Raw genomic sequence first — 24,399 nt, 5'->3', positions numbered from 1 at the left:
CCATCGCAAGCGTTAGTTGTTCATTTAGGGTGCATGGTGAGTCGACAAGGAAAGAGCATATACTTGTGCGTGCGCCTTTCTTTCCACGTAACCTGGCCACTGTTTATTTTTATTAAACTGATCATTATCGGACCCGGATTTTAAGTAATCAAGGCATGTACTAAACCCGGCACAAATCCAATTACTTTGATCGTCCAATCACCATCTTCGTAGAACAACTAATTCTCAGCCGAATGAAATATTCAAAGGACAGCTTCGTCTTGCCACCAGGAGTCGGCCGTAGAATAAAGACGGGGAACAGGCAGACACGGTCAGGTCCTCTCTCTGTTCCGGTTATTACATCCACACTTGGAGAGATTTTGCAGACCACATACCTACTTGATTCATCAGTAGTGTTTTCAAATCATATTAACCTGTTTCTAACTGAGGATAGAAACCAACCGTATTTGGTAGTAGCCTTTGATTTGCTGGAGAAAATATCTGATATATTCCTCGTACTACTTGCACATTCCCATTTAATGATTTTTTTGAACGAACCAGTCAGGAGAGCTGCCGATTATATTAATCTTAGACTAGGGCAAACAACAAAGAAATAACACCGACCGGTTAGATTGGGCCATCAACCCGCGCCGTACCACACCAACGCACAACTCACTCAACTCTGCCGGTTGGATTGGGACATCAACCGGGTCTCTTTCAACCCTGCCCGATCGGATTGGGACATCGACACGAGCCTCAATGAAGACTCCACCCAATCGGATTGGGACATCGACCCGAACCTCCACGAATTCTGCCCAGTCAGATTGGGATGTCGACAGGGCCACCACACAACCAACACCACAGATGGGATTTATTTTATCAAAAAAAAGGAAAGAGAAAGAAAGGAAAAGAAAGAAAGCATCCTCTCAGGAGCCACCATCGCCGAAGCAAGCCGCCTTGTTGGAAGTGCCTGACATCGCCTTTAAGAAGGTCGAGATGTCAAAGATGTCGTCGATGCTAGCCCAAACTGAGTTGGATTTTCACTCGCCTCATCCGACATGGAAGCCAGACATGAGCCAAGGCCGCACAAAAGATGCCCGACGTTACCTTTAGGAAGGACATGACGCCAATGGCGCCATCGACGCCGTCCCAAGGAGGGATGGATTTTCACCCGCATCGTCACCACGATGAAAAGAGACGGCCGGCACCACCAGCCCCACCACCATGGCGCTGCTGGAGAGCCTCTGCACAGTCGCAGCCAATGACACCACCACCGCGACGCTGGAATGCGCCCAAGCACACCGTTGTCAGCCACACCACCATGACGCCACCAACACACCGCTACACAGCACATTGAAGCCCGCCCGACGTAGGGGCAGGCCACGATGCCACTGCGAGCGCTGCCGCAGCTAGTCCCCGCGCGTCGGTGGCCCCGCCACGGCTGGGCACAGCTGCAGCCGCGCCCACACCGGCCGCTGCCGCCGTCGTAGCCGAGCCGCAGATGCGGTCGTAGACGCCGGTGCCGCCGTGGCCCAGCCGAAGCTCTGCCGGTCGTGGAAGGAGGCCGCCGGCGGGGCATGCCATCGTAGCCGAGCCGCAGATGCGGCCATGGACGCCGGCACTGTCGTGGCCCAGCCGAAACTCCACCGGCGTGGAAGGAGGCCGCTGGCGGGGCACGCCGCCGTAGCCGGACCTGCCGCCGCTGCCGCAATGCCCGACACGCTGAGGCCTCGGGGATGCAGATCCGACGACCTAGGGTGCGGATCCGGCGGCCGGGGGTGCGGATCTAGCCGCGACCGGCCGGCGACCGCCACCTCCGCCATGGTCGCCACCAAGGAGAGCGCTAGGGGAGGAAAGGAGAAGAGGAGGGTGGTGGAGCCTTGCCGTCGCCTTCCTTGCAGCCACGCGGGCTTGCGGCGGCTGCTCGGGTGACGGCGAGGAGGGAAGGCGGCGCTGGAAGTGGCGGCGGCGGCGGTCTCGGGTTCCGCCTGAGCCGCTCCAAGGGGAGCGACGCAGGGGCAAGGTCGAACCGGTCTTCCCCATCTGATGATTATAATTCCCTTTTTAAAGAGCCATGTATACATTCAAACATTTCTGGTCAATCCATTCAAATGTGTCTTCTCATCTCTTATGTCTTAGATTTTTTTTATACCGAATCGGTGGTTGTGAGCAGCAGTAGTACCAAGTGCCAGTATTTGTTCTATTCTAAACTGAAAGCCTCAATTTGGTTATGGCACATCTTCTGTCAGTAGGCATTCAGATTTAGCACGCATTCGATTAGATGAAGTGAGGCACTGCTTCGAGCAAGAGGTAGATGCTGTCATGAGGGTTTGTGGCAAATAAAATCTCAGTAATCTCGGTAGATGAATTTCAGTTTTTATTCCAAGGCAGGTCATCTATTTCATGTCCCTTTTTCTGTCTTGAATAGAGCACCCAACATAAATAGGTGTGCGCGGTTCCAGCGCGTTCGGCAGCGCTTATAGCGGCTGCGGCTGCTGGCTGCCGCTGCCGCTGCTGCAGCGCTGCAGCTGCTGCTGCTGCCGCCGCTAAGCCTGTTAACGGCCTTTTGGCCCGCCGGGTGTGCCTGGTAACGGGCCATTTGGCCCACATGACTTCCAAGGTTAAACTTAGTCCGGTTACAAATGAAATTTATGCAGGAAACCAATTAATCAAGTCTAATTTGTGTACTCTTTTTTACAAAATGAAATAATTACAAGATGTGGGACTACAAATCATAAGAGAATTGTTGATACTTAAGGTTGTTAAAAAAACAGAAAATAAATTGTTCCTGTACCGATAGGAGCGAGGGAGCGGTGACAGCTTATCCTTAGCAATTTCCAAAGTGGTTTCCCTACGGATGCGCTGCTACGTTCGAAAATAAAATTTGTAACGGTAAATGCAACTACACCATGTAAATGGTGGCCGGCAAACATAACAAACACACTCGAGGGTACGAACCTACACACAACATATTACAATTTCGTACATACAAATTACAACATGAACGTACACAACATACATCCCGCGTCTACATCAACGAGATTCCGCCGCAATCCAATCTCGGACACTGCCCATATCAGGTGTAGCATTAGCTGCCACCCATTCGGACACCGCATAGTCCGGTTCTCGCGCCCTGGACGATCCTGCAGAACTGTCATTGGCAAGGTCCAGCAAATAATTATGCAATGCGAAACAAGCAATAACAATCTTGGTTTGCCGTTCCCTTGAATATAGTGGAACTTCCCGCAGAATGTGCCACCTTGATTTCAGGACACCAAATGCGCGTTCCACCACATTGCGAAGACTGGAATGGTGAAAATTGAATTTCTCTTCCAATGTGTCCGCTGCCCTTCTAGTAAACTCCTCCAGGTGATACCTCGTATTTTTATACGGGCCCAGATACCCTTCGCGAACGGCGTAGCCCGAGTCGACCAAATAATAGCGGCCTGCAGGTAATCACAAATAATCAACATTAGTGCACCACATTTTCCAAGTCCAGCTACATGTGCCATTCTTAGAAGTCACATACCTGCAGGTGGATGTGGGTACGTCGTTGCCGACATACAGTCACGCAAAACCGCCATGTCGTGACACGAGCCTGCCATCCCAGCTCCTACGTACGTGAATCGCATGTCCATATCGCATATGGCTAACACGTTGAAGCTCGTCCATCCTTTTCTGTTTAGGAAATCCACATGGGACTCACGCCCAACAATTACTGGAATGTGCGTACCGTCTAGAGCACCTATGCATCCATCAAAGAATGGTGCATATTGGGTCAGTTTGTGATTGACCGTAGAGTACGCTTTATCCTTTGGAGCGATGACTTGCTGGGCAAACGAATACATTACATTCGCCACATGCGCCATCTTCCTACTAACTGTGTCCAAACTCCGGTCAAACCTTTCTCTAATCTGACGGCAAGCCTGCTGTGTCGCACATGCCCACACAAACATAGCTAACGCCTCAACAGATTCTACCCCTTGCGACGTTTTCAACCCATGATTGCTAACCAACATGTCATGCAACTGAAGGAACGTGTTGGGATACATACGAAAATTATCGAAGCACCGCCTCCTGTCCCGGAGGTTCAGCTCCACCCATTGCCGACCCGTCAGGCGTGGCAGCTCAACTGGCGGGTTCCGTCTAGCTCGTTGAATGCTGCGAAGCTCCGCATATGCGGCTGCAGCTCCTCCTAAACATTTCATATCGAACACAGAGCTGTTGTCGCTGCCGGTGTCACTGTTGTGTTCCTCTGCACCACTCATACTTCAAGTACCTGTCGAAAATGAAAACACAGCTTATAAGACAAGGTGAACAACGTTCTGTATACTAAGAGGAGGTACAACTAGTTTGCAAAAAAATTGAACGTAATTTAATTTCAAAGTAACTTAGCAACAAAACTTATACGTACACATGAACAGATACAACTAACTAATATAAATGGTCAACAGTCAGATACACCTGAACAGAAACAACCACTAACATACCAGAGAAAGGTTCAACGATCATTAACTTAAAAATGTTCAACTCGGAGCACATAGAAAGGTTCAACGATCACTACTAGTTACAGAAGCTAACAATAATGTTCAACACAACACAAGTGCAACTAAGCTAACAAATAAGCAGGCCACCATCACTTCTTGTGCATCATGTTCCAGTAGAAATTGATCCAACTCAATCGGGCATCTTTTGTGTCTAACCCCATGAACGTGGACCGACACTCCGCGCTCTGCCCAAATGAAAACATAGCCTGGTTGTGAAGATCCGACCCCTGCTCTATACCATCTTCTTTTAGAATCTCAATACAACGCGAGATTTGGTCATGGATACTCGGCGCACGTAGCAGGCTCCGCTTGGCCACACTCTCAGATAGTTCCCTAATGTACTGCTCCAAGTTGTCACTTCTTTTTTTGGTAGGACTGTCCACAGAGAACTCTCGGACCGGCCTTTTTGACATGGAACGAGCACTGACACGAGCACTACTAGCAGGGGCGGGGTCCTGCTCCAAGTCCACGAAATTGCCCTCAGTCCCATGCTAGGTGTGTCCTCACGAATACCTCCGGCCGTCAGCAAGGTGCCCCTGTCTTGGGGTTCGTGGCCATACAACTCAAACAACTCGTTGAGGAAAGGTGGAGGCTTCACAGAACTCGACTGTGACCTCGCCTGGGTGTCCTGCAATGACCCATCAAAGTAAAATATCAGCATCGCAAACAAAACAGTACAAGTAAGACGATCAGTAACTTAGGGCCGTCGCAAAGTCCGTACCTGTTGGTCCTGCTCCCAATACGTGGCATCAGCAGACACACCACCAGTTTGTGTGTCGCGCCCTAAACCAGATGAGGTTTCCAATGCCCGCCAGGCGAAGAATTGCCTCCTCAAGTTGCTGAGCTTGTTCTGCAGCTGCTTCGTTCCCAATTGCAATCCAGTTTCTGCCCTGAACCTGGAGTGCACATTCCTCCATCCCAACTTAGTGAGGCATCTATCGCTCCAGTTGAGCTGGTTCTTTTGTTCAATGCACAAGTCCAGCAAAATTTTTGTCGTGGGCTCATCCCAGCTGGCACGGTTATTCATCTGAGCACACAGGAGCTGCAATTATATGGCACCGATCTATGGACAACTACGACCTACGTACAGAACTAAGCAATGTAAAATAAAGAAATTGTTACTTGCCTTAGCAGGTGCTTTGTGGCGTTTGTGGCGGAAATTGTACGGGCACACGGGGGGGGGGGGGGAGAGCAGGAACCAGTCGATGACGATGCCAATGTGGGCACCCTTGAATCTGCCTCAGTGTTGTGTTCCTTGCACCCTTCCTCCTGAAGCCTGAAAGGTGACAAAAAGAAATCACAAGGTCAGATTACACATATCTGAGGTGAAAAGAATCCACAAGATAAAGAAACCTCGACCAACATGGGAACTGGATTCGAATATGGAATACCAAGTTTCTGCTAAGGTGTTAATTCTAAAGAATCCATCTGACTTGCCCCTGACAGTTGTTATCTTTCATCTACATTGAATAAATGGCGCTGAAAGTTTTAACCTTTGAAGGCACAAAAAATAAACTAATACACAACTTCAATATGTGGAGCCAAACATTGATGGAACCTAAATTCACTAGCTCTTCCATGAAGATGCATCTTAAAAAGATAAGCACTGGTGCAGCTTTAGAACTGAAACCTCCAAATGGAAGGTCTCTTGCTCCTGCGTCTTCAGAAAAAAAATGCAAGATCTCACAATTGCACTTGACATTCTATATTCTTGATTAATCTACAGATCAGGAAATATGCAGTCTTCAGATGATAGAATGATAGTCAGCTTACAAACATTCACGAGACTTGGCTCTAAGATCCAAGTAAAAATCAGGAAGTGCATGTTATCAGGACCTTTTTAGTTTAGCTGACAATCCTGGTGCAGTCAAAGGGCTACTGTCTACTCCAACTAAGTCTCTAAGACATTGTCAATTCATACTGCATTTATACTTATATTTTGTACAATTTCAGCAAACTTCTCACAGTATATCTAAAACAATACTTGCATACTTGAAAAGGAAATAAAGGTCCAAATATCATGAGAAAACGCATAATTCCACCCACGTTCGCTTAAACTTTCCATTGCTACTTATGTTAGCTAACTATGAAGTAGTCTAGTATGTAACAGGGAAACAGGGAGAAGAAAGTATGCCTCCAAAACCAGGGGAGAAATTAAATCAACCAATCAAGCTATAACCTGATGTTTCACTTTCAGATACGCTTGCTGTAAGGAATAACCTATGAAATAACCTCAATCCTAGTTTGAGGCCTTCCTTTTATCACAATGGGCAACAATAAGCATTAAGGTATGTACTTGACCAGATCTTATATCTAGTGAAATGTCTAACAGGTTTCATTCATTCACTAGCGGCATACGGATGGGGTAGCATCGATACCTGTGAGCGAAGGGGATGCAGGGGGCGACGGCGCGGCAGACGGTCCTTCCACCCGACGGCCCACCGGCAGCGGCAGCGCGTGCGCCGGCTCGGAGCTGCGGCGGCGGATCCGGAGGGACGGGCGGCGGCGGATCCGGACCGAGGGACGGAGGGGGCGGCCAGCGGGAGGAACGGCAATGTCGCCCGGCCGGATTGGAGGGAGGGAGAGGGCCACTCCACGCCTCACCGGCGGCGGGGAGCGCGCGGCAGTGAGGGAGCGGCGGAGCGAGCACGCGGCAGCGAGGGAGCGCGCGGCAGCGAGGGAGCGGCGGGCGAGCGCGACGGAGCGGGCGCGCCGAGGGCCCGCCGGCGGCGCAGACCAGGCGGAAGGGACGGAGCGGGGAGCGGAGGGAGCCGCGGCGGCGGATCCGAGCAAGGGACGGAGGGGAGCAAGCGACGGAGGGGGCGAGAGGGAGGCACTGGCGCGTCGGTGCGGCGTTATCGTCACACCAACGGCTTCCGCTCGTGACTAGCAGCCGAAGCCATCCGAACGGCTTCCGCTGAAAAGCCCAGCCGGAAAAGAGAAGCCGCAGCCTACCAAACGGGCTGTTGAACTCCCTTACACTGAATGATCCTGAGCACTTTGTTCCCATAGCCTGCTTTGGGCAGGTGATGCATCTGATTGGGTTGCTTCTAGGTCAAGCCTGACTTGAAGCTCCCTACCCTTTCGATCCCATTTTTTGGCACAAATTCCTCCGGAACACATGCACTTTGGGTATCTATTCTTCTTAATATAGGTATTCTACTATTTCGTCAACACTTCATTTATCACATGAAAAAATCATAGTTTCTAACATTATATAATACATTGATAAAGCAAAAATTATATAGAAAACTCCAAATGCATTTTTCAGCTAAATAATTGTTGGTGGCAGTTAGCACGCTAGTTTGTAAACCACAAGTGCACGGATCAGTTGTAGCTTTTCCCAGACTAATCCTCCAAGGTTTATCAATCCATGAAACAAGTGGAATGTTGTACTAGCTCACTTTATACTAATCTTACTAAGAAAACTAAACAAATATGAGTTGTGTAGAGAGACAAACTAAACTAAACTAAACTAAGTAGCAAAGGTTGATATAAGATAGCAAATAAAGATAGATAGACGTTCCCTCCCTAGGTTCACGTGAATAAGCAACTAAATATTATTTTGTAGTAGTGAAAATCATTCACACATGAAAAAAGTGATTTAATGGAGTAGATTCTTTATTTTTGATTGGTTTATGTAGTTTGTCCTTCAACTCGCTTTGTGCAACCTGTTATTTGTTTTTCGTTTGAAAGGCCGTGCGCTGATCTTGTAAAGGTTGTGTTTTGATCTTGCAATTATAATATCAAACTGTCATGGTCATACTATAGATGGCCCTGAACCCAAGTGGCGCAAACAATGCTGCACCACAAGGGCCGGGAGAGGAGAGATAGGAAGTACTGATCCATTTCTTGCTTAATTAAAAGAGATACAATCCCATCCTTATATAGATGTGGTGACTTGACTTCAAAGAAAACAATCTCTAGAATTAAGGAACCAGCCCAATATAATCTTAATCTATAAATAACAAATCAGCGCTGCCCGTGAATAGCACCATGTTGTTACTGTTCGTGTGGACAGTAACCGTGCATGAACAGTGAAGTGGCCCTAGAATTGTTTGGGGTAGCTCCATCTCATGGGCCCTAATGGGCTGCCTATGACATTCCACCCCCTACTTTTTGAGTAGCTCGTCCTCAAGCTGCAGGGTGGTGGCCATGGCTGCAGCCCAGAAATCCCAGCTTGAGGGCGGTGGCCATGGCTGCAGCCCAGAAATCCCCACGTTGATGACATGCTGAAGTGTCGGTGTCTTTTCACTTGAGAGCACCAGGTTGTCTAGAATATCTTGCCCGCGTTGCTACTAGTGGTCATCGATCTATCTACTATAGCATATTGCTACAATGCTACATTTGGCCCCGATAGTGTTGCATGTGGGGATAGCATCAGCAAAGACACTTGCCGCTAGCAACGGGATGAACGAGGGCGCAGTTGCGCCAAGGATGGCCCTAGTGGTGTCGCCCATGCGGTTAGTAACGGCGAAACCATCAATGGCACCAATGTTGAGAACGAGTGACACCAGATGATAGGGTATGTAGTCACACCAAGTTGATCTCACCACCCCCACGCAATGGGACACTGCCCTATGGGATATAAACGGTGAGATCAGCAAAGGCGCGGTCGAGGTCGATGTTTTGGTAGGAAGCACCATTGTCGGCTCCAGTAGGGATGCCCATTGTGAAGGCGATGGTGAAACCAACTGCGACGCTAATGATGATGATAAGAGTGTAGCTACATGGGTAGGATCGGCTTTTCCTGATACCAAGTGTGAAGTGTCATGGTTATACTTTAGATGGCCCTAAACCCAAGTGACGTGACCACACCGATGCTTGGCGACTGCACCACAAGGGCAAGGAGAGGAGAGGTAGGCACTCTCAGTCCCATCCTTGTATAGACGAGGTGACTTGACTTCTTAAAAAACTATACTCTACAATTAATTAACTAACTCAATATAATCTTATCTCTAGATAATAAATCTAATCCTAGTGATGTAGCACCAGCCCGATCTTCCGATAGGTATGGGTAATTCGATTGGTGGAGAACTCGACATTAATGATATAGGCTTTTAATCAGACATGATTTGAACCCCTGCAACCACTACACCGCAGCTTCATTGGTTATCAACCAAGCACAACTTGATTGACCTCGCCAAGAAGGCTTTTCCCTGCAAACGAATCGAAGAACACAAGCAAGAAAGTATAAACACGCAATCTGAAATTGCATATGTATATGAAATAGATCTGAGTAAGAGGTTCAAGCTCTCAATTCGAAAGGACTAATCGACACAGTTGAGGAGAACAAGAACATGGCCCTAGATTATAGTAAAAGGACTTGTCGCCACAGTTACAATAATCAATCTCAGTTTCTTGATGGAAAACTAGACCTAAACAAAACCCAACTTTCTAATGTGGTGGCTACTGAGTTTATATCAAAGGGGCGAGCTAGGATTGGGGGTGACCAGGGGGCGCCCACAATATGGGCACAAGGCCCGACACGATACAAGGCCAACGTGGTCCAAAACTGGTGCTGCAGCACCTTGTTGTGGTCACACAGAATGATCCATGGTGTTTCTAGATCTAGGACCAGAACCAAATGAAAGCCTTCGTCGTCTTCTTTCCAACGCATCAAAGAACGCTTCGTTTCGATGTCGTATGCAGGAGATATCGTCGTTTCCATCCAGGATGGTCTGATGAATCCAAATCGAACGCGAAAACCATGTTGGTGACGACCTGTAACTTGGAGAAGGTTAAAGCTCATGTGCATCCACCATGGTGATGTCCTCATCACCTAGGGCTGCCGTGAACAACACAATGCGGTTACTGTTCGTGTGAACAGTAACCACGCATGAACACTGCGGCGGTCCTAGGATGGTTTGGGGCAAGCTCCATTTCATAGGCCCTAATGGCTGCATATGATACAAGCATTTTGAACTAAATATTAGTTAGACACCCAGTAAAGTTTGTCCTTTACCTCCCTTTTGAAACTTTAATATTTGCTTATTCTGCACATTTCATTTCAAAAAAATATATTTACTTATGCAATTAAATAATTTTAATATTTTCTTATGCAATTAAAATATCAAGCATCTTTAATATGATAACAAATTAAGCTTTCTTTTACTATAGAATGGAAATGTCCATACTTCAAAGAAGTAATTTGAACTTTTTTCTTTATTTTTACAAAATGGTTCTTGAGTCGTGGCACTATAATTTAGCTACACCATGGAGACTTGGATACCTTCCGTTTTGTACAAAGTTATATAGCCATAGTATCGGAATGACCATGACGGTGGCAGAAAGGATTTTTCTTCAAGATTATAATAGTGATGAAATACTATTGTACGGTGTACAGTAACATAGTAACTTAGAACAATCAGTACGTAATGGACCTCACGTTGCTTGAATTCAGACGGTGCTAGCTTAGATTAGAAGGGAAAAATTATTTACTATGAATGAATAAACAAACTAAATCCAGGACCCACGTCGTCGGAAACTTGGAGCAGACTACTCACCTGCGAAGATCCAGAAGTCAGCTTCCCACAATCACACGCGCAGTCACATGCCGAAAATCGGAGCTGCAGTGTGCAATTTAGGAAAAAACAAAGTGATTCTAGAACATGCTTGGCGATCGAGACAGTTGGACATGGTGACAAAAGAAAATGCCTCGCCCAGTAGCGAGTCGGGTCGTGCATGCGACAGGCCCACAGCTGCAGCTCACGCGGCAAAACACTTCTGCTTCACGTGCCGCTTCTTTTCTCGTCGTTTTCTTTTTGTTCCATGTGGTAGAGTAGTGACGTGTCGAGGCAGAATAAAGTCAGGTGGCAGCCCGCCATGGAACTTCTGTTTCAAATGGTCTAGCAGTTGTTTTGCAAAAAAAAATTCTCAACTTTTCATAATCAACCTGCAGTTCTTAGAATATGTCTTGATAATTTTGCAAAAAGTTTTCAAACTTTACTGCAATTGATCCGAGATCCAGGCTTTGCTCTTTTTTCTTCCCGCCCACACAGCGCGCTTGCCGGCAGCGGCGCGGACGCACGCCACCGCTCCGTCGCCCGCGTGGCCAACCCTCCCCGCGCTCACCACGCACTACTACCGCTCTCACACACCCCCTCTTAATGACGTCCATTCCCTTCAGGTCCGGAACTAAGACCTCCACATCTAGCAATTTGGAGCTCAATTTTGCACTTAATTGGAACAATTTGGAGTGGATTATAGAAGGGAGGTGGATGAAAATGAGAAGAAGAGGAGAACACACTCCTGCTCATGGCGGCCAGAGGCGTTGTGGCCTAGCGCTCGAAGCGGGTATGAGGCTAGGCACGGGGAGGACGAGCGCTTGCCTGGGCGACGGCGAGGACGACAAGATGCGTAGCGCCTGGGCGACGGCGAGGATGGGGCAAGATGCGGGTGGCGTTGATGGACAAAGAGGCAGTAATTGGCTGGATGATAATGAGTACGAGGGAAATCAAATGAATGGATAGAGCAGAGGTTAAACGGTGAAGTTGCTTTTGATGTTCAAAGTTTAATAGTTGGATAATATTGTTTCATCTTAGTAATTTCGGAGTTTTTTAAATAAAACTTGTGTTTATGTAGTGGTTCCCATACTTTTCACCATATATTTTCCACGCTTTTCTAGGCTTGCCACAAAGCGCAGCTCAAGCCCACGAGAAAGATTCCAAAGCTTCACCAAATGAGACTCCGAGCTCAAACAAGCATGGAGAAAGGAAATGGTCACACACTAGAGAAATATCAAAATTAGAAAACTGCAAAAGTGTGAAAGAAATTAAAATCACTTTGCTCTTGCCGCTATGGAAAAAATGAGCCAAAGTAATTCGGAACACCGTCCTGTTACTCTATTCCTTTGGTTAATTCCTCCTCTTGCACAGCACTTGCTTCGTCACCAGCAAACAACTCGGTAATGACAACCCTAGCAGGATCGATCCAATGTCAACTTCCAAGATAGCGAACGCACGTTGTGCCACCAAATGTTGGATGCAACACAACCATCGGGAAATAAAGCCAATGGACAAAAAAAAACAAAGCACTTCGATGGCGACCGCGACCCGTGACGAAATCGAGGATGACGCATGCATTTTGCCTCATCAACATGACTTAATTTCCAGGTGTGAGGTTTGTGTCCATCCCTCTCATTGCCAACATCGAAACCCTGGCAAGAAGAGGTCTCCATCTCAACAGCTTGCCTCAGCCTGCCATGACCACAGAAACACATGCACCCATATCCACAGGGGCGGATATGGGCCTAGGGCCACTAGGGCCGTGGCCCAAAAAGCCTCTTGTAGCCCAATAAAATTCCCATGGTCCAGCCAGGTTTCTTACGGAAGTGGCTCTAGTCAGCCCAGCAGCAAAGTCCGGCCGTGCGCGGCTGAATCGACACCATCCGTGAGGCCAATCGACCAGGTGCGCGGCCGAGAATTGACAAGCTACGCGGCGAAATCGACGAGAAGCACGGCCGAATTGACGGTCTGCGAGGCCGAATCAACCGAGGGAGAGGCCGAACCGATGAGCTGCTGCGTGGCCGAATTGACGGCCAGCCGCTTCTACGCTCCAATCCTTTAGATCCTCAATTCTTAATTCCGAAGGCATGCTAATACAATTCTTTAAATATATAATTTATATATATTCACCGTATTACCGTATCACGTCTGGGTATAATCTTTCACTCTTTCTATCCGTACGTGACCCGATGCAGATGTTTTATGTGTTTAAATGTGGTCCTAAGCGTGAGAAAATTCACAGTGTCGTGTTTCCCTCCCTTCTCCACGCCCATACACTCTTGGGACCAAATGGACCACTTCGTGATAATACAATAATCGAGCAGGTGAGATCAACAGCACACAGGATAACAACTCACGTGATCACAATTAGTTCTTCGTAATCACTTAACAATCGCATAATCATCCTTCTAATGAGAAGCAAGTTGCGCAGGTATGATCTAACAGATAAGTTGTGTTTAGGCAATCAATACGGACAGCGAGAATGTCAAAATAATGGACACACAAATTGCGCACGTTGAACTCGCTGCCAAGGACCTCAGCGCGTCAGGCTGCCAGGGCGGGCCCACGGGGCGCTCCAGGATTCCCGCACGTTTCCCTCCTGGTCGTTACGCGGAGGAGACCCGGGACCAGGGACGCGTCCGCGTCCTGTGCGGTTGCGGTGGGCCCCACCTGCAAGCCTCACATGCCGGAGCCTATAAGATAGCTGGAGGGCGACCTGTGAGCTCATCACTCCCGCAGCGACCAAGAATTCATTCCAAATACAGAGCAGAGCAGAGTAGTGAGGCAGCCATGGAGATGGGAGACAGCTTCGAGTACTACTGGGAGATGCAGCGTTTGATAGAATCCGAGGAGCTCAGGTACACCCTCGCCGCCTCGTCCGCCATCAATCCATCGGCGCGCGACGCCGCCATTGCTGTGGGATTTGAGTTGAAAGGAGGGGGGGACTGATTTGAATGCCGTTGCATTGCAGCAGCATGTACCTGGGCGCGCAGGACGACGCACTGTCCTGCTACGACTCCAGCTCGCCGGACGGCTCCATGTCCAACTCGTCCTGGGCGCCGGCGGTGACGGTGACCGCGGCGGACGACGACAAGGCGGCGGGTGGTGCCGGCGCGGCGGGCGCCAACAAGAACATCATCATGGAGCGCGACCGCCGCCGGAAGCTCAACGAGAAGCTCTACGCGCTGCGCAGCGTCGTGCCCAACATCACAAAGGTCAGTGGCTGATGATCGCCGGCGGCATTGCCGGGAATGAGTTAATGATTTGGTCCAATGTTCTGACGACATTACAATGCTGTGACCGGCATCCAGATGGACAAGGCGTCGATCATCAAGGACGCGATCGAGTACATCGAGCAGCTGCAGGCGGAGGAGCGGCGGATGCTGCAGGAGGTGCGCGCGCTGGAGCCCGCCGGCGGCAGCGACGAGGAGCGCTACGAGTACGACGAAGGCCTCCTCCTGCAGGCGGAGCGGACGAAGAAGATGAGGCGGGCGCGGTCGGTCCCGTCCATCGCCGCCGACGGCGCCGCGCCGCCGCCCCCGGCGCCCGTGGAGGTCCTGGAGCTGCGCGTGTCGGAGGTGGGCGAGCGCGTGCTGGTGGTGAGCGTGACGTGCGGCAAGGGGCGCGACGCCATGGCCCGCGTGTGCCGCGCCGTCGAGGAGCTCCGGCTCCGCGTCATCACCGCCAGCATCACCTCCGTCGCGGGGTGCCTCATGCACACAATCTTCGTCGAGGTAAAGCTCATTTCTTCCATCCGTTCTACATAACACATTAACACCCTGTTTCGTTCCGCCTGGGAGCTGTCGGACGGTTGGGGATGAGTGACATGGGCGCGATGACGTCACGGGCCGTAGCTTTCGTAGGTTTGACCCTGCGATTTGACTCTTACCATCCCACCGCGTACTGTGGACTAGCAACAGTAGAAAGGGGGAGACGTGGAGTGTGAAAAGGATCCTCGGAGGCTCGGACTGTTCCATTTGCGGCTGTTCTAAAGTAAACGAACGCCACGTCACTCGAAATCACGTGCTGATGCTACCAATGACAGCAACTCCACGTGCTTCAGATGCGAGATCCGGTGGGCCGGCGTGGGAGGAGGAGAACGGAGCAGAGGAGACAGGACGCCACGCCTCCGCATCGAATCTCCCCCACTCATGTGAAGCAGAGATATCAAGTGCCCCGCAACAAATTCCTCTCCACATGTTTGATTCTCCAGTACAATGTCAAGCGCGAACTGCACGTGCTCGAATCCTGATACTGATTAGCGAGTGGTTCGTTGAGAAATCATGCGCCCTAATTGACATTATTATTATTATTATTATTATTATTATTATTATTATTATTATTATTATTATTAGCACGTGATTGATTCAAAATTTCGAGGGGTCTTATGATGCCGATTGAATTCAGTGAAAATATGCAATGATTTGGACAGCTTGACTTAAAATTGATCAATTTTTTTTTCAGGTGGATCAAGGGGACCGTATCGAGATGAAGCACACGATCGAGGCCGCTCTCACGCAGCTCGACACCACCACCGGGAGCCCACCAAGTGTGATGAGCTATTAGGAGGAGAATAGTCCAAGTCTTGAATTGACACGAAGAAGCTCTTATGGTTGTTTGAGGACATGTAATTCACCAAGTCAACCGATGCTTCCAAAGAGTGGGCTTTCCATGCTGCTTTTTTTTTCCCTCAATGCCCCTTGTGTACATAGGAGCTGATGGTTGTGCTACCAGGTTGTCAAGGGCTATATGAGATGTAGCGAATTAGGAGTCTTTCCAAATCACAAGTGGTTACATTATTGTATACTCTTTAATAGATATAGCGCAACCCAAACCAATCCCTAATATTTATTTTAAATTTTTGAAAGTTCTTAATAGGCTCCTTTGGTATTTTGAATCTAAATACCTAAATACGGTATTTAGAGAAATATTCTCATGCTAGATTTCCTTGGACCATTTAGTTTAGTAGAACTATGCCCTACACTGACTACGCTGTGCGCTTTTGAGAAGATTCAAACCTATCTGTTCTTAAAAAATGCAATGCAAATTTGCACTAAAAGTTTTAAATTCTAATACTATTGACCCCTCCTAACAAGGTAAAATGAACACACTCCTCCGTAAGTGGCATCCGAAACAGAGAAGCCTTAAAAGAATGGATTGAACAAAAGAACAAAAAATCCATAAAATATGTCCTCTTAAGGAAAACCAGCGAAAACACCGCTTCAACGACGCATAAAAGAAAAGATCTAGGACGAGATCCGTTACCAAAGTTTAGCTAGCCTTTTCGGTCAAAAAAAACAGAGAGTTTAGCTAGCCTTCATTCATACCGGTCTCTCAAAACGACCAGGAAAAGATAAAAATAAAACAAGTCTCTCGAACCTTGCATCCTCTCGGACTCGAGACTCTCGCTGTCGAGGTCTTTTGGTCAGGTCAGGATCGCACGCGGACATGCATCTACACCACCAACATGGTGTGGGCCGGGCGTGCGGAAAAAACAGAGTGCCGTCGCAGCGTCGCTTTTGTTGATGCCTCGCGGTCTAGTTGCCGCTCAGTCCAACGGCACGTCGTGCACGGCGAAACAACTTTTGTTCCAGGTGCTCGCTTCCTTTCTTTTGTTCCTACAGTATTTTGCACTGGAAGCACGTCGATGTATCTCACAACACATAAGGTCAACAGACTTCATGTGCATGTTTTTTTTCCCTAGGCAAAGGAATGAACGAAAATATATTTCAGAATGAAATTAATGTTTTCCGTTTTATATGTGTTTATTTATATCGGGCACGTACAAATCCTTCCGACACAGCTCTCCATTTGATCCTTTGATCATGGATTTATCTTCCCCCAACTCCAAGCCCAAGGGCACAAAAGTTCAAACTTGAAAATTGCTTTATACAAGCGTGTGCGCTCGTTTTGTCGTTGACTCGTTGCATAAGATTTCAATTGCCCTCGATCGTTCCATGTGGGACTCACAAAGAGCCCGTGTGGAACTCACAAAGAGCCCGTGAGCTACTACTCGCAGTCGCGTGGAGTCTTTTCTAAAAAAAAATGTAAGCCGAGTCTTTTTTTAACATGTTTGCAAAATTACTTTTACAAAAAGCATCACAAGGTGAAAACTTCATAATGTTCTTTTACCGATACATATTTAATTTTATGAAACATTGTATAATAAACACACACTCACATATATACAAAATTGCAAGTATACTTACTTTCAAGAATACACGCCTTACCCAAAGGGTGGGCCTACAGAGAGCTGAGCGAGGGCACTGGTTCTCACTCAAGGAATTAGCAAAAAAAAATGGTGTTCAGGGAGTTAGCAAAATTTGACCATATTTAATTTTTGTAAACTTAGTTGCTCTTAAGGTTGGCCCCTACTCAAGATCTATCGGGTTTTGTTTGATTGGCAAATGTACAGATCGAGGAAAAGGACATCCCAACATCACGTGATTAATCGTCCACTCTATCGATTAGATGAAGCTATGGAATCAGCAGATAAGCTCACATGTCTGAAAAGGATTAAGAAAAGATTAGCGCTCCAAATTAATTAATCGCGCACGTTGCCCTCGCGACGGGGGAGTGGGAGTGGAGTGGACTTTCTCGGCGTGTGGCTGACATTCCGGGCCCACCGCAGGCCCTTCCGGCACGTTTTCTATTCTTCCCCACTCTCGGTCGTTACGCGGATGGGGAGACCAGGAGAGTCGAGAGCGGAGCGCGTCCGCGTTGATGGAGTTGACACGGCCCCACCTGGCAGCGCCACGCGCCGGAGCCTATAAAGCAGCTGGAGAGCGACCAGGGAGCAGCTCAGTCCCGCCTCCAGCAAGAGAAAACCAGAGGCCGGCGACGCCATGGACGCCGAGATGGGCGACAGCTACTGGGAGGAGACGCAGCGCTACCTCGAGTACGAGGAGCTCAGGTACGACCCATACGATCGCTGCGGCTGCGCCGCCGGCAACAGAATGCGCTGCCGCTGACCGATGACCATGGGTGATAGCTGACCGACTGGGGTCCATACCGTTGCTGCAGCATCTACCTGGAGGCGCAGGAGGACGCCATGTCCTGCTACGACTCCAGCTCGCCGGACGGGTCCAATAATTCCCACTCGTCGTCGGCTCCGGCGGGTGACAAGGGCGCGTCCGGCGGCGGCCGCGCCGCGGCGGGGGGAAACAAGAGCATCATCGTGGAGCGCGACCGTCGCCGCAAGCTCAACGAGAAGCTCTACGCGCTGCGCAGCGTCGTGCCAAACATCACAAAGGTACTGACTACTTAGTCACTGTTACGGATGGCCGTTGTCGGCATTGCCAAGGACCAAATGTTCTGAAGATCGAAGACGTTCTTCTTCAATTTATTTTGCAGATGGACAAGGCATCCATCATCAAGGACGCGATCGAGTACATCCAGCAGCTGCAGGCGGAGGAGCGGCAGGTCCTGCAGGAGGTGCGCGCGTTCGAGTCCGCCGGCGGTGGCGCGCCGCCGCCGGAGGAAGGCTTCGAGCACGACGAGGGCCTCCTCCTCCTGCAGGCCGAGCGGACGAAGAAGATGAAGCGGGCGCGGTCGGTGCCGTCCATCGTCGCCGCCGCGCCGCCCCCGCCCCCGCCCGTGGAGGTCCAGGAGCTGCGCGTGTCGGAGGTGGGCGAGCGCTTGCTGGTGGTGAGCGTGACGTGCGCCAAGCGCCGCGACGCCATGGCGCAGGTGTGCCGCGCCATCGAGGAGCTCCGGCTCCGCGTCATCACCGCCAGCATCACCGCCGTCGCCGGGTGCCTCATGCACACCGTCTTCGTCGAGGTACGTACGCGCGGATCGCCACCGTCGCCGGCGGGCAACGCATCCTGATTTTCAATTCAATCGATCGAAATTGCTCTGTCTGTCTTATTTCTTCCTCCGGACGACGATCCACATGACCTGGGCGTGCTGACGTCATGGGGCGTACTACTCCGCTTTTACGGGTTGACCTCCATTTTACCCTGACCTCCATTTTTCGCTTTCTGGTAGAAAGTTTGGGAGTCAAAAAGGATACTGTTCCGTACTGACTACGCCACGTCACCGGATTGCAGATGCAAAAGCATCCGGCAGGTGACTTGGTGCTCTTCTTGATCGGCGTCATCTTTTTGGCGTGCTAATTTCGATTGGTTGCCGGCGAGAGGAAGGATCACATGAGAATCAGCTGGAATCCCTGGGCACATCACGATCACATGGCTCCGCCAACAGCACGTGTTTTAGCTGCAGAATTTGATCGAGTGGAGGGGGAGGGAGGGGCCCGGGGTTGCTCCCCACCCGCCTACCCACACGCCTGGATGAAAACGACTTGCACGTGCTCTCGGAGTCTCGGCGCACCAGAGAATTTGCTCTGGCTGCCCGATGCTTTTCGTCCTCGATGACGTACTAACGCGAGAAATTCTTTCCCAATTCAAGTCGCGATTGCGTTTATTTTCGTTCCACGTTGAGCACGAGCTGCACGTGCTTGAGATAGGCCAGTTCTTGGCTTGTGCGTATCATTTGCAACTACAGTCATTGTCCTCTCTCTGTTTTTTTTTTGTTACTACATGACAATTGCTATGGTTAGCGTGTGGTTTAGTTGGAAATTTCTGGGAGCACCCTTAGCTTTAGTGATGCGTCTTTTTTTAGAACGGCTATAGTGATGCATCATGATCAGTAGCGAATTTTCCACCAATTGTGTTTTTTTTTCAAAATTCAGTCAAATTTTAAAATTAATAGTGGAAAGTTGCATTGCTTGGGGGATGGTCATGACAATTTGGTTGTGTTGATTGAACCTAACTTTTCTTTTTCTTTTCTTTTTTTTTTCTTGTGCATTCAGGTAGATCAGATTGATCAGGTCCGGATGAAGGAGATGATTGAAGTTGCTTTGACCCAGCTCGACGCTACCAGAAGCCCCCCTAGTTCCATGAGCTGTTAGAAGGAGGGCTAACCATACTAGGCTACGATGGTTTGCCGTCTAGTTTATCGATCGTCAACTCCGTCCCGCGTTCATAAGGAGTATGTTGTGTTTGCTATATGTGCTGCCCCTTTTTCAACATCCCCCTTATGCATATGGGAGGTGATGGTTGTTTTTCTAGGGGGCAACAGTACTTCAAGAGCTTAGATTGTAGTAGAGTGTAGACTAAGAACGTATGGACTTCATGTTAGTTCTTCATGAGAATGGCATGGCATATGCTTCCGAACTATTACAAGTATATGGTAATGAATAACAAGGGGACTCACCTTTAGAGAATTTTGGCACGCAATGGCTAATGTGCATGTTTGAAAACAGTAGTCCAAAAGTATGTGATGCTTTAGACATTAATTCCTTAGTTTTGCATTTCTTTTTCTTTGAGGGCCCTTGGTTTTGCTTTTTTTATGAGTTTCTTTAAGGGACATTAATTCCTTAGTTTTTCTTTGAGGGCCCTTGGTTTTGCTTTTTTTATGAGTTTCTTTAAGGGACATTAATTCCTTAGTTTTTCTTTGAGGGCCCTTGTTTTTTATGAGTAGTCCAAAAGTATGAGTTTCCTTTTTAGACATTAAAGTACCTCTAAGCTCATCACTTCTTAGGGGTGCCAAATTGTAAAAGGAAAAAGATATTGAACAAAGCCTTCTACCCCATCACTATCTGATAACAAATAAAATAATCAAGTTCCTCGTTTTCACTCTCTTTCTATCATACACTGCCCATCCAACTCCACCACGAGCAAAAGAAATGAAGCATTCATGCCAGTATGACGCATATATATGGAGGTCCAGTGTGGAGTAGAATTGAGCAATTTCGGCCTGCCAACGGCTCTTGCAAGACCGGGCTTGGAAAGAAGAACACAAGCTTGAAAAATTTCACGAAGGCCCAAGCCTAGCCCAACATATTTATTTTATTTAGTTTTGAATTAAAAAAGAACAGTAAGCCCAAACCTTGTTCCAGTCTGACAATGCGCACATGGAATGGTGGTGGGCATAAAATTTCAACCTGCCCAGCCCGCTTTATGCTCAAGTCTAGTATGGAGCTAGCTTTTAGCCTCACTGCAACGAGTTAGGAGTCCTTTAAATTTCAAAATCTTTAGTTGAAAATTTCGACTTAATTGTTTTTTATGAGTTCAAACTTTCAATTTGAGGAAGGGGAAGGAAGTTAACCTTACTAGATAAACTGTTTCAGGAAGCACGCTTGGATTAGAAACGTTATCGGTGACATGCCGTTCCCGCAGGCATGCATGGGTTGTAGTTTTCTTTTCTTTTGGTGTAATTTGCATCAGTGGGTGATATCAGAGATAAATTGGATGGTGTCTCTTTTTTCATTACCATCCTTAACCTGTGGCAACCATTTTATAAGTGTTTGGTAAAAGAGTTATTTTATAAACATTACACCCTGCAGGTACACATATGTATATTTAATTTAGTTTTTACAGAAGTTTAAGCGTATATTGTTTCAACAAGATGTACAAGCACAGTGTTTTTCTTTTTTGCGAGTAGTGTATTTAGATTCTAGAATTGCTAAATTGCCAATGACAACATGATCATCGCATAGTGCAGCACCATCGTGTGTTCCATCATTAATGCACCATGCACCAAATGGACCAGCCCAAATGAACAGATGAAACAGCCACATGTGTTTCATCATTCTTAATTGACTCCTCTGTTTGCGAGCGACACGGTGAGTTGAGTGCCCCGGAGCATACTTCGCTCACCTTGATTACCGAGTGAGACATGATCGGGCACGCGGCCTGTCCCTGGCCCATGTGCTGCGCTTGTCGGCCTAGTCGCGAGGGCATTTCCTTTTCGATCGAAGCCCGTGCCGTTTGTTTTCACCGTGCTAGTTCACATCAACACGGTGATATATATTTGACGGATTTTCTTCCTGTCAACTGACTCCGTGGCCCAATGGATAAGGCGCTGGTCTACGGAACCAGAGATTCTGGGTTCGATCCCCAGCGGAGTCGATTGATTTTTTGTTATTTATTTTCATAGGCCCATCTTTTTCAAAAAAAAAAATTAGACTACCACGCTGTTTTAGTTTTCATAGGCCCATCTTTTTCAAAAAAAACTTGGAATACCACGCATTTGTTTAAATAAAATACCAAGGCCATTCTCTAATTCCCATCGCTTTTTGTCCTCCTCCATGAGACCCTGATGGAACCCAGTTTGGGAATGATGGTCAAGGATTAGTACCTGTGTTGATGCTTGGTGAGTAGCTAGCAAATCGAATTTCAGCACCTTTGTCTACTAAGGACTAGTGTCCGGCTAAGTTACTCGTAGAGATTAAGTTAGCCAGAGATGTGTAGTTGAGATAGTAGTAGGGAAGCATAGATATAGTACGTGAACAGTGACAGGGTGGGCCATCGCCAGATCGAGGGGAGCTGAGCTGGGCGGAGGAAATTTGGAGCCAAATAAACCAACCATATCACCCCCTCTTAATTGTCACGTCCAAAAAAAAAGAATCTCTACAATTGCCCACCTGTATATCAAGCTCCCTTCTTATACAGCCCTATTTCCATGGCGCCATTTAATTGCCTCCATTTCTAAGAAGGAAAATAAGAAGATAAATTGAAGTGGATAAGAGAAAAGGATAATATGAAATGTCCTTGATGAAAGTTTATTGCTCAGTATTAAAATATTTGTCATTGTTGATTTTTGCTCACAACGTTTTACCAAAAGTCTTTGTACGACGACATATCCGCCATTTGACACCGGACAGTCCACATTTGAGTTCTAAAGTTTACACCAAACTGGTGTATTTCTGGAGCATGTTGGGGCTTTACCCGCGGAGTCCAAGCCCTAAGGGCGCATTGTCTGCAGGTACTGCACAGTATACTGTCCAGTCAGCCTTTTGTTTCAAGTGCATCAACATGTATCATCTTACATAATTCATATAAAATTGAATATAGATTGAACTAACGTGAAACAAATTTTGTTGGTTTTATCATGATGTTTAGTACCTGTTAAAAATATTTTTTTCTAATAAACTAATTACCAAATTGTCTAGTTTAATTAGATGTGTGTTTATCTTTTTAATTACCTGTTAAACAAATGCACAATGTTGCTTGTAATTAGAAATCTCCAAGAATCTTATGATACTTGTCTTAATTAAGTACAACAATAACAGCTACCTTCTAACTTACAGGATGATTCTATTACCCTTAATTAAGAAGTGATGTTCCTAGCTACCCATTAGTTCTTAAACTTTATAAAGTTGGTCATACTTGTATTATACTATTAGCTTGTATAATCTTGCTCAATTTCAATGTTGATAACAATCATGAAATACTCCCATAGTTGATGCTTTGTGTATGTTGTGGCATGTCAGTTAATATTAGTTATATGACAACAAAAAGTAGAGAACTAATTCTGATGACATCCTTATGTTACAACTTGTCTTGGAAAGCTATGTGCACATTTTGGCACCTTCACCCAATGTTATGCTTGTATGCTCTCATTCTAATCTTCGATTGCTTGTTTGATGACCTTGAGTCATGTTAACCTTGACTTCTCAGGAGTCATAGCATCTCATATGCATATGCATGTGCATTCATAGCATAACTTCTAATTCATGCATTCATCTTTTTCTTAGAGGATGACGTTCTAGAGTATTGCATTCTTGGAGCACTAAATCTCAGGTAGGCGCCTATGTATCTCAACTCTATTTTTTAAATGTGAATTGCTATTATCTATTAATGGTTGTGCATGACCTTTGGTCTATTTAGACATGTGCAATGATTAGAACCTACTAGGCATGTCAACTCTTGGTCTTAGCCCAACTTACTTAGTAAAAGTATGAATGGTAGAATCTCTATATAATTGCTTAGCCATGCTTAGTTGTTGGTAGAAGTCATGTCAACTCTTGGTCTTAGCCCAACTTACTTAGTAAAAGTATGAATGGTAGAATCTCTATATAATTGCTTAGCCATGTTTAGTTGCTGGTAGAAGTCAAGAGGTGGCAAGGGCACCACCACTCGCGAGATTTGGGATGTTGCTCAATTATACTTGAGTAGTTGACAAAGCATAAAAGATGAAGACTTTGATGATTTGAAACTTGAGCAAGCCTGTAGGGTCATGTTGAAATTGGAGCTCACTTGATATAGACTTGCTTGAGTTGATTAAGACTTGGTCGTCATCACTTTGATACTTTAGCACTATTTTGTATGGCCCCGCGGCCTGCCTGTTTGCTTGGTCTTGCCCTTCTACGGTTGCCAGTTGCACAAGGAGAGAGAAAGGAGAGGACGGATGGAATTACAGCACATGAAGAAACTGAGGGGGTCTAGTTTCCCTATATGGTGTTTTACTGATATGATATTATAGAAACTGCCCATAGATAAAATGGAATGGGACTACCCTAACTTAGATTTAGGTCTGCCTCTGCCAACACTTCCACCCGCTAAGAGAATGCCGACGAACTG

General features: G+C 47.3%; 3 protein-coding genes and 1 non-coding gene across 7 annotated transcripts; 3 read left to right on the top strand and 1 right to left on the bottom strand.

Annotated features, from left to right (window-relative positions):
• Nucleotides 1–4,250: 4,250 nt before the first annotated feature.
• On the bottom strand, nucleotides 4,251–5,553 carry LOC117864608 (L10-interacting MYB domain-containing protein-like). The gene is made up of 3 exons (XM_034748736.1): nucleotides 5,248–5,553; nucleotides 5,040–5,154; nucleotides 4,251–4,258 (listed from the first exon to the last, which is right to left on the bottom strand). The coding sequence occupies exons 1-3, from the start codon at nucleotides 5,551–5,553 to the stop codon at nucleotides 4,251–4,253; spliced, it is 429 nt and encodes a 142-aa protein (XP_034604627.1).
• Nucleotides 5,554–13,511: 7,958 nt separating this feature from the next.
• LOC117862732 (transcription factor BHLH6) lies at nucleotides 13,512–15,907 on the top strand. Of its 4 annotated transcripts, none has more exons than XM_034746230.2 (4): nucleotides 13,512–13,890; nucleotides 14,004–14,247; nucleotides 14,344–14,766; nucleotides 15,497–15,907. In XM_034746230.2, the coding sequence occupies exons 1-4, from the start codon at nucleotides 13,526–13,528 to the stop codon at nucleotides 15,596–15,598; spliced, it is 1,134 nt and encodes a 377-aa protein (XP_034602121.2). In that variant the 5' UTR covers nucleotides 13,512–13,525; the 3' UTR covers nucleotides 15,599–15,907. The 4 variants fall into 4 exon arrangements, with proteins under 4 accessions (XP_034602121.2, XP_072151019.1, XP_072151020.1 ...); XM_072294918.1 differs by lacking the exon at nucleotides 15,497–15,907 and adding an exon at nucleotides 15,096–15,386; XM_072294919.1 differs by lacking the exon at nucleotides 15,497–15,907 and adding an exon at nucleotides 15,096–15,386 and having other exon boundaries at nucleotides 13,738–13,890; nucleotides 14,007–14,247.
• A 1,887-nt stretch (nucleotides 15,908–17,794) lies between these two features.
• On the top strand, nucleotides 17,795–20,258 carry LOC117862718 (transcription factor BHLH6). Its single transcript, XM_034746218.2, has 4 exons — nucleotides 17,795–17,945; nucleotides 18,056–18,284; nucleotides 18,386–18,814; nucleotides 19,845–20,258. The coding sequence occupies exons 1-4, from the start codon at nucleotides 17,878–17,880 to the stop codon at nucleotides 19,941–19,943; spliced, it is 825 nt and encodes a 274-aa protein (XP_034602109.1). The 5' UTR covers nucleotides 17,795–17,877; the 3' UTR covers nucleotides 19,944–20,258.
• Nucleotides 20,259–21,872: 1,614 nt separating this feature from the next.
• TRNAR-ACG (transfer RNA arginine (anticodon ACG)) lies at nucleotides 21,873–21,945 on the top strand. Its single transcript has one exon. It is a non-coding gene; the product is annotated as a tRNA-Arg (tRNA).
• Nucleotides 21,946–24,399: the final 2,454 nt, after the last annotated feature.

The sequence above is a fragment of the Setaria viridis genome, chromosome 7 (genome assembly GCF_005286985.2).
Source record: "Setaria viridis chromosome 7, Setaria_viridis_v4.0, whole genome shotgun sequence".
In the NCBI taxonomy this organism is placed as follows: domain Eukaryota; kingdom Viridiplantae; phylum Streptophyta; class Magnoliopsida; order Poales; family Poaceae; genus Setaria; species Setaria viridis.
This window is presented reverse-complemented; position numbering and strand designations above follow the sequence as displayed.

What these genes read in the sequence shown, in the direction of transcription:
- LOC117864608 (XM_034748736.1), bottom strand. Translation starts at nt 5,553, where the DNA reads ATGAATAACCGTGCCAGCTGGGATGAGCCCACGACAAAAATTTTGCTG. An exon ending in ATTGGGAGCAGGACCAACAG is followed by an intron (nt 5,155 to 5,247) that starts GTACGGACTTTG and finishes GGGTCATTGCAG; the next exon opens with GACACCCAGGCGAGGTCACA.
- LOC117862732 (XM_072294918.1), top strand. Translation starts at nt 13,526, where the DNA reads ATGGACACACAAATTGCGCACGTTGAACTCGCTGCCAAGGACCTCAGC. An exon ending in TCGTGCCCAACATCACAAAG is followed by an intron (nt 14,248 to 14,343) that starts GTCAGTGGCTGA and finishes ACCGGCATCCAG; the next exon opens with ATGGACAAGGCGTCGATCAT. An exon ending in TGCACACAATCTTCGTCGAG is followed by an intron (nt 14,767 to 15,095) that starts GTAAAGCTCATT and finishes CACGTGCTTCAG; the next exon opens with ATGCGAGATCCGGTGGGCCG.
- LOC117862718 (XM_034746218.2), top strand. Translation starts at nt 17,878, where the DNA reads ATGGACGCCGAGATGGGCGACAGCTACTGGGAGGAGACGCAGCGCTAC. An exon ending in TCGTGCCAAACATCACAAAG is followed by an intron (nt 18,285 to 18,385) that starts GTACTGACTACT and finishes TTTATTTTGCAG; the next exon opens with ATGGACAAGGCATCCATCAT. An exon ending in TGCACACCGTCTTCGTCGAG is followed by an intron (nt 18,815 to 19,844) that starts GTACGTACGCGC and finishes TTGTGCATTCAG; the next exon opens with GTAGATCAGATTGATCAGGT.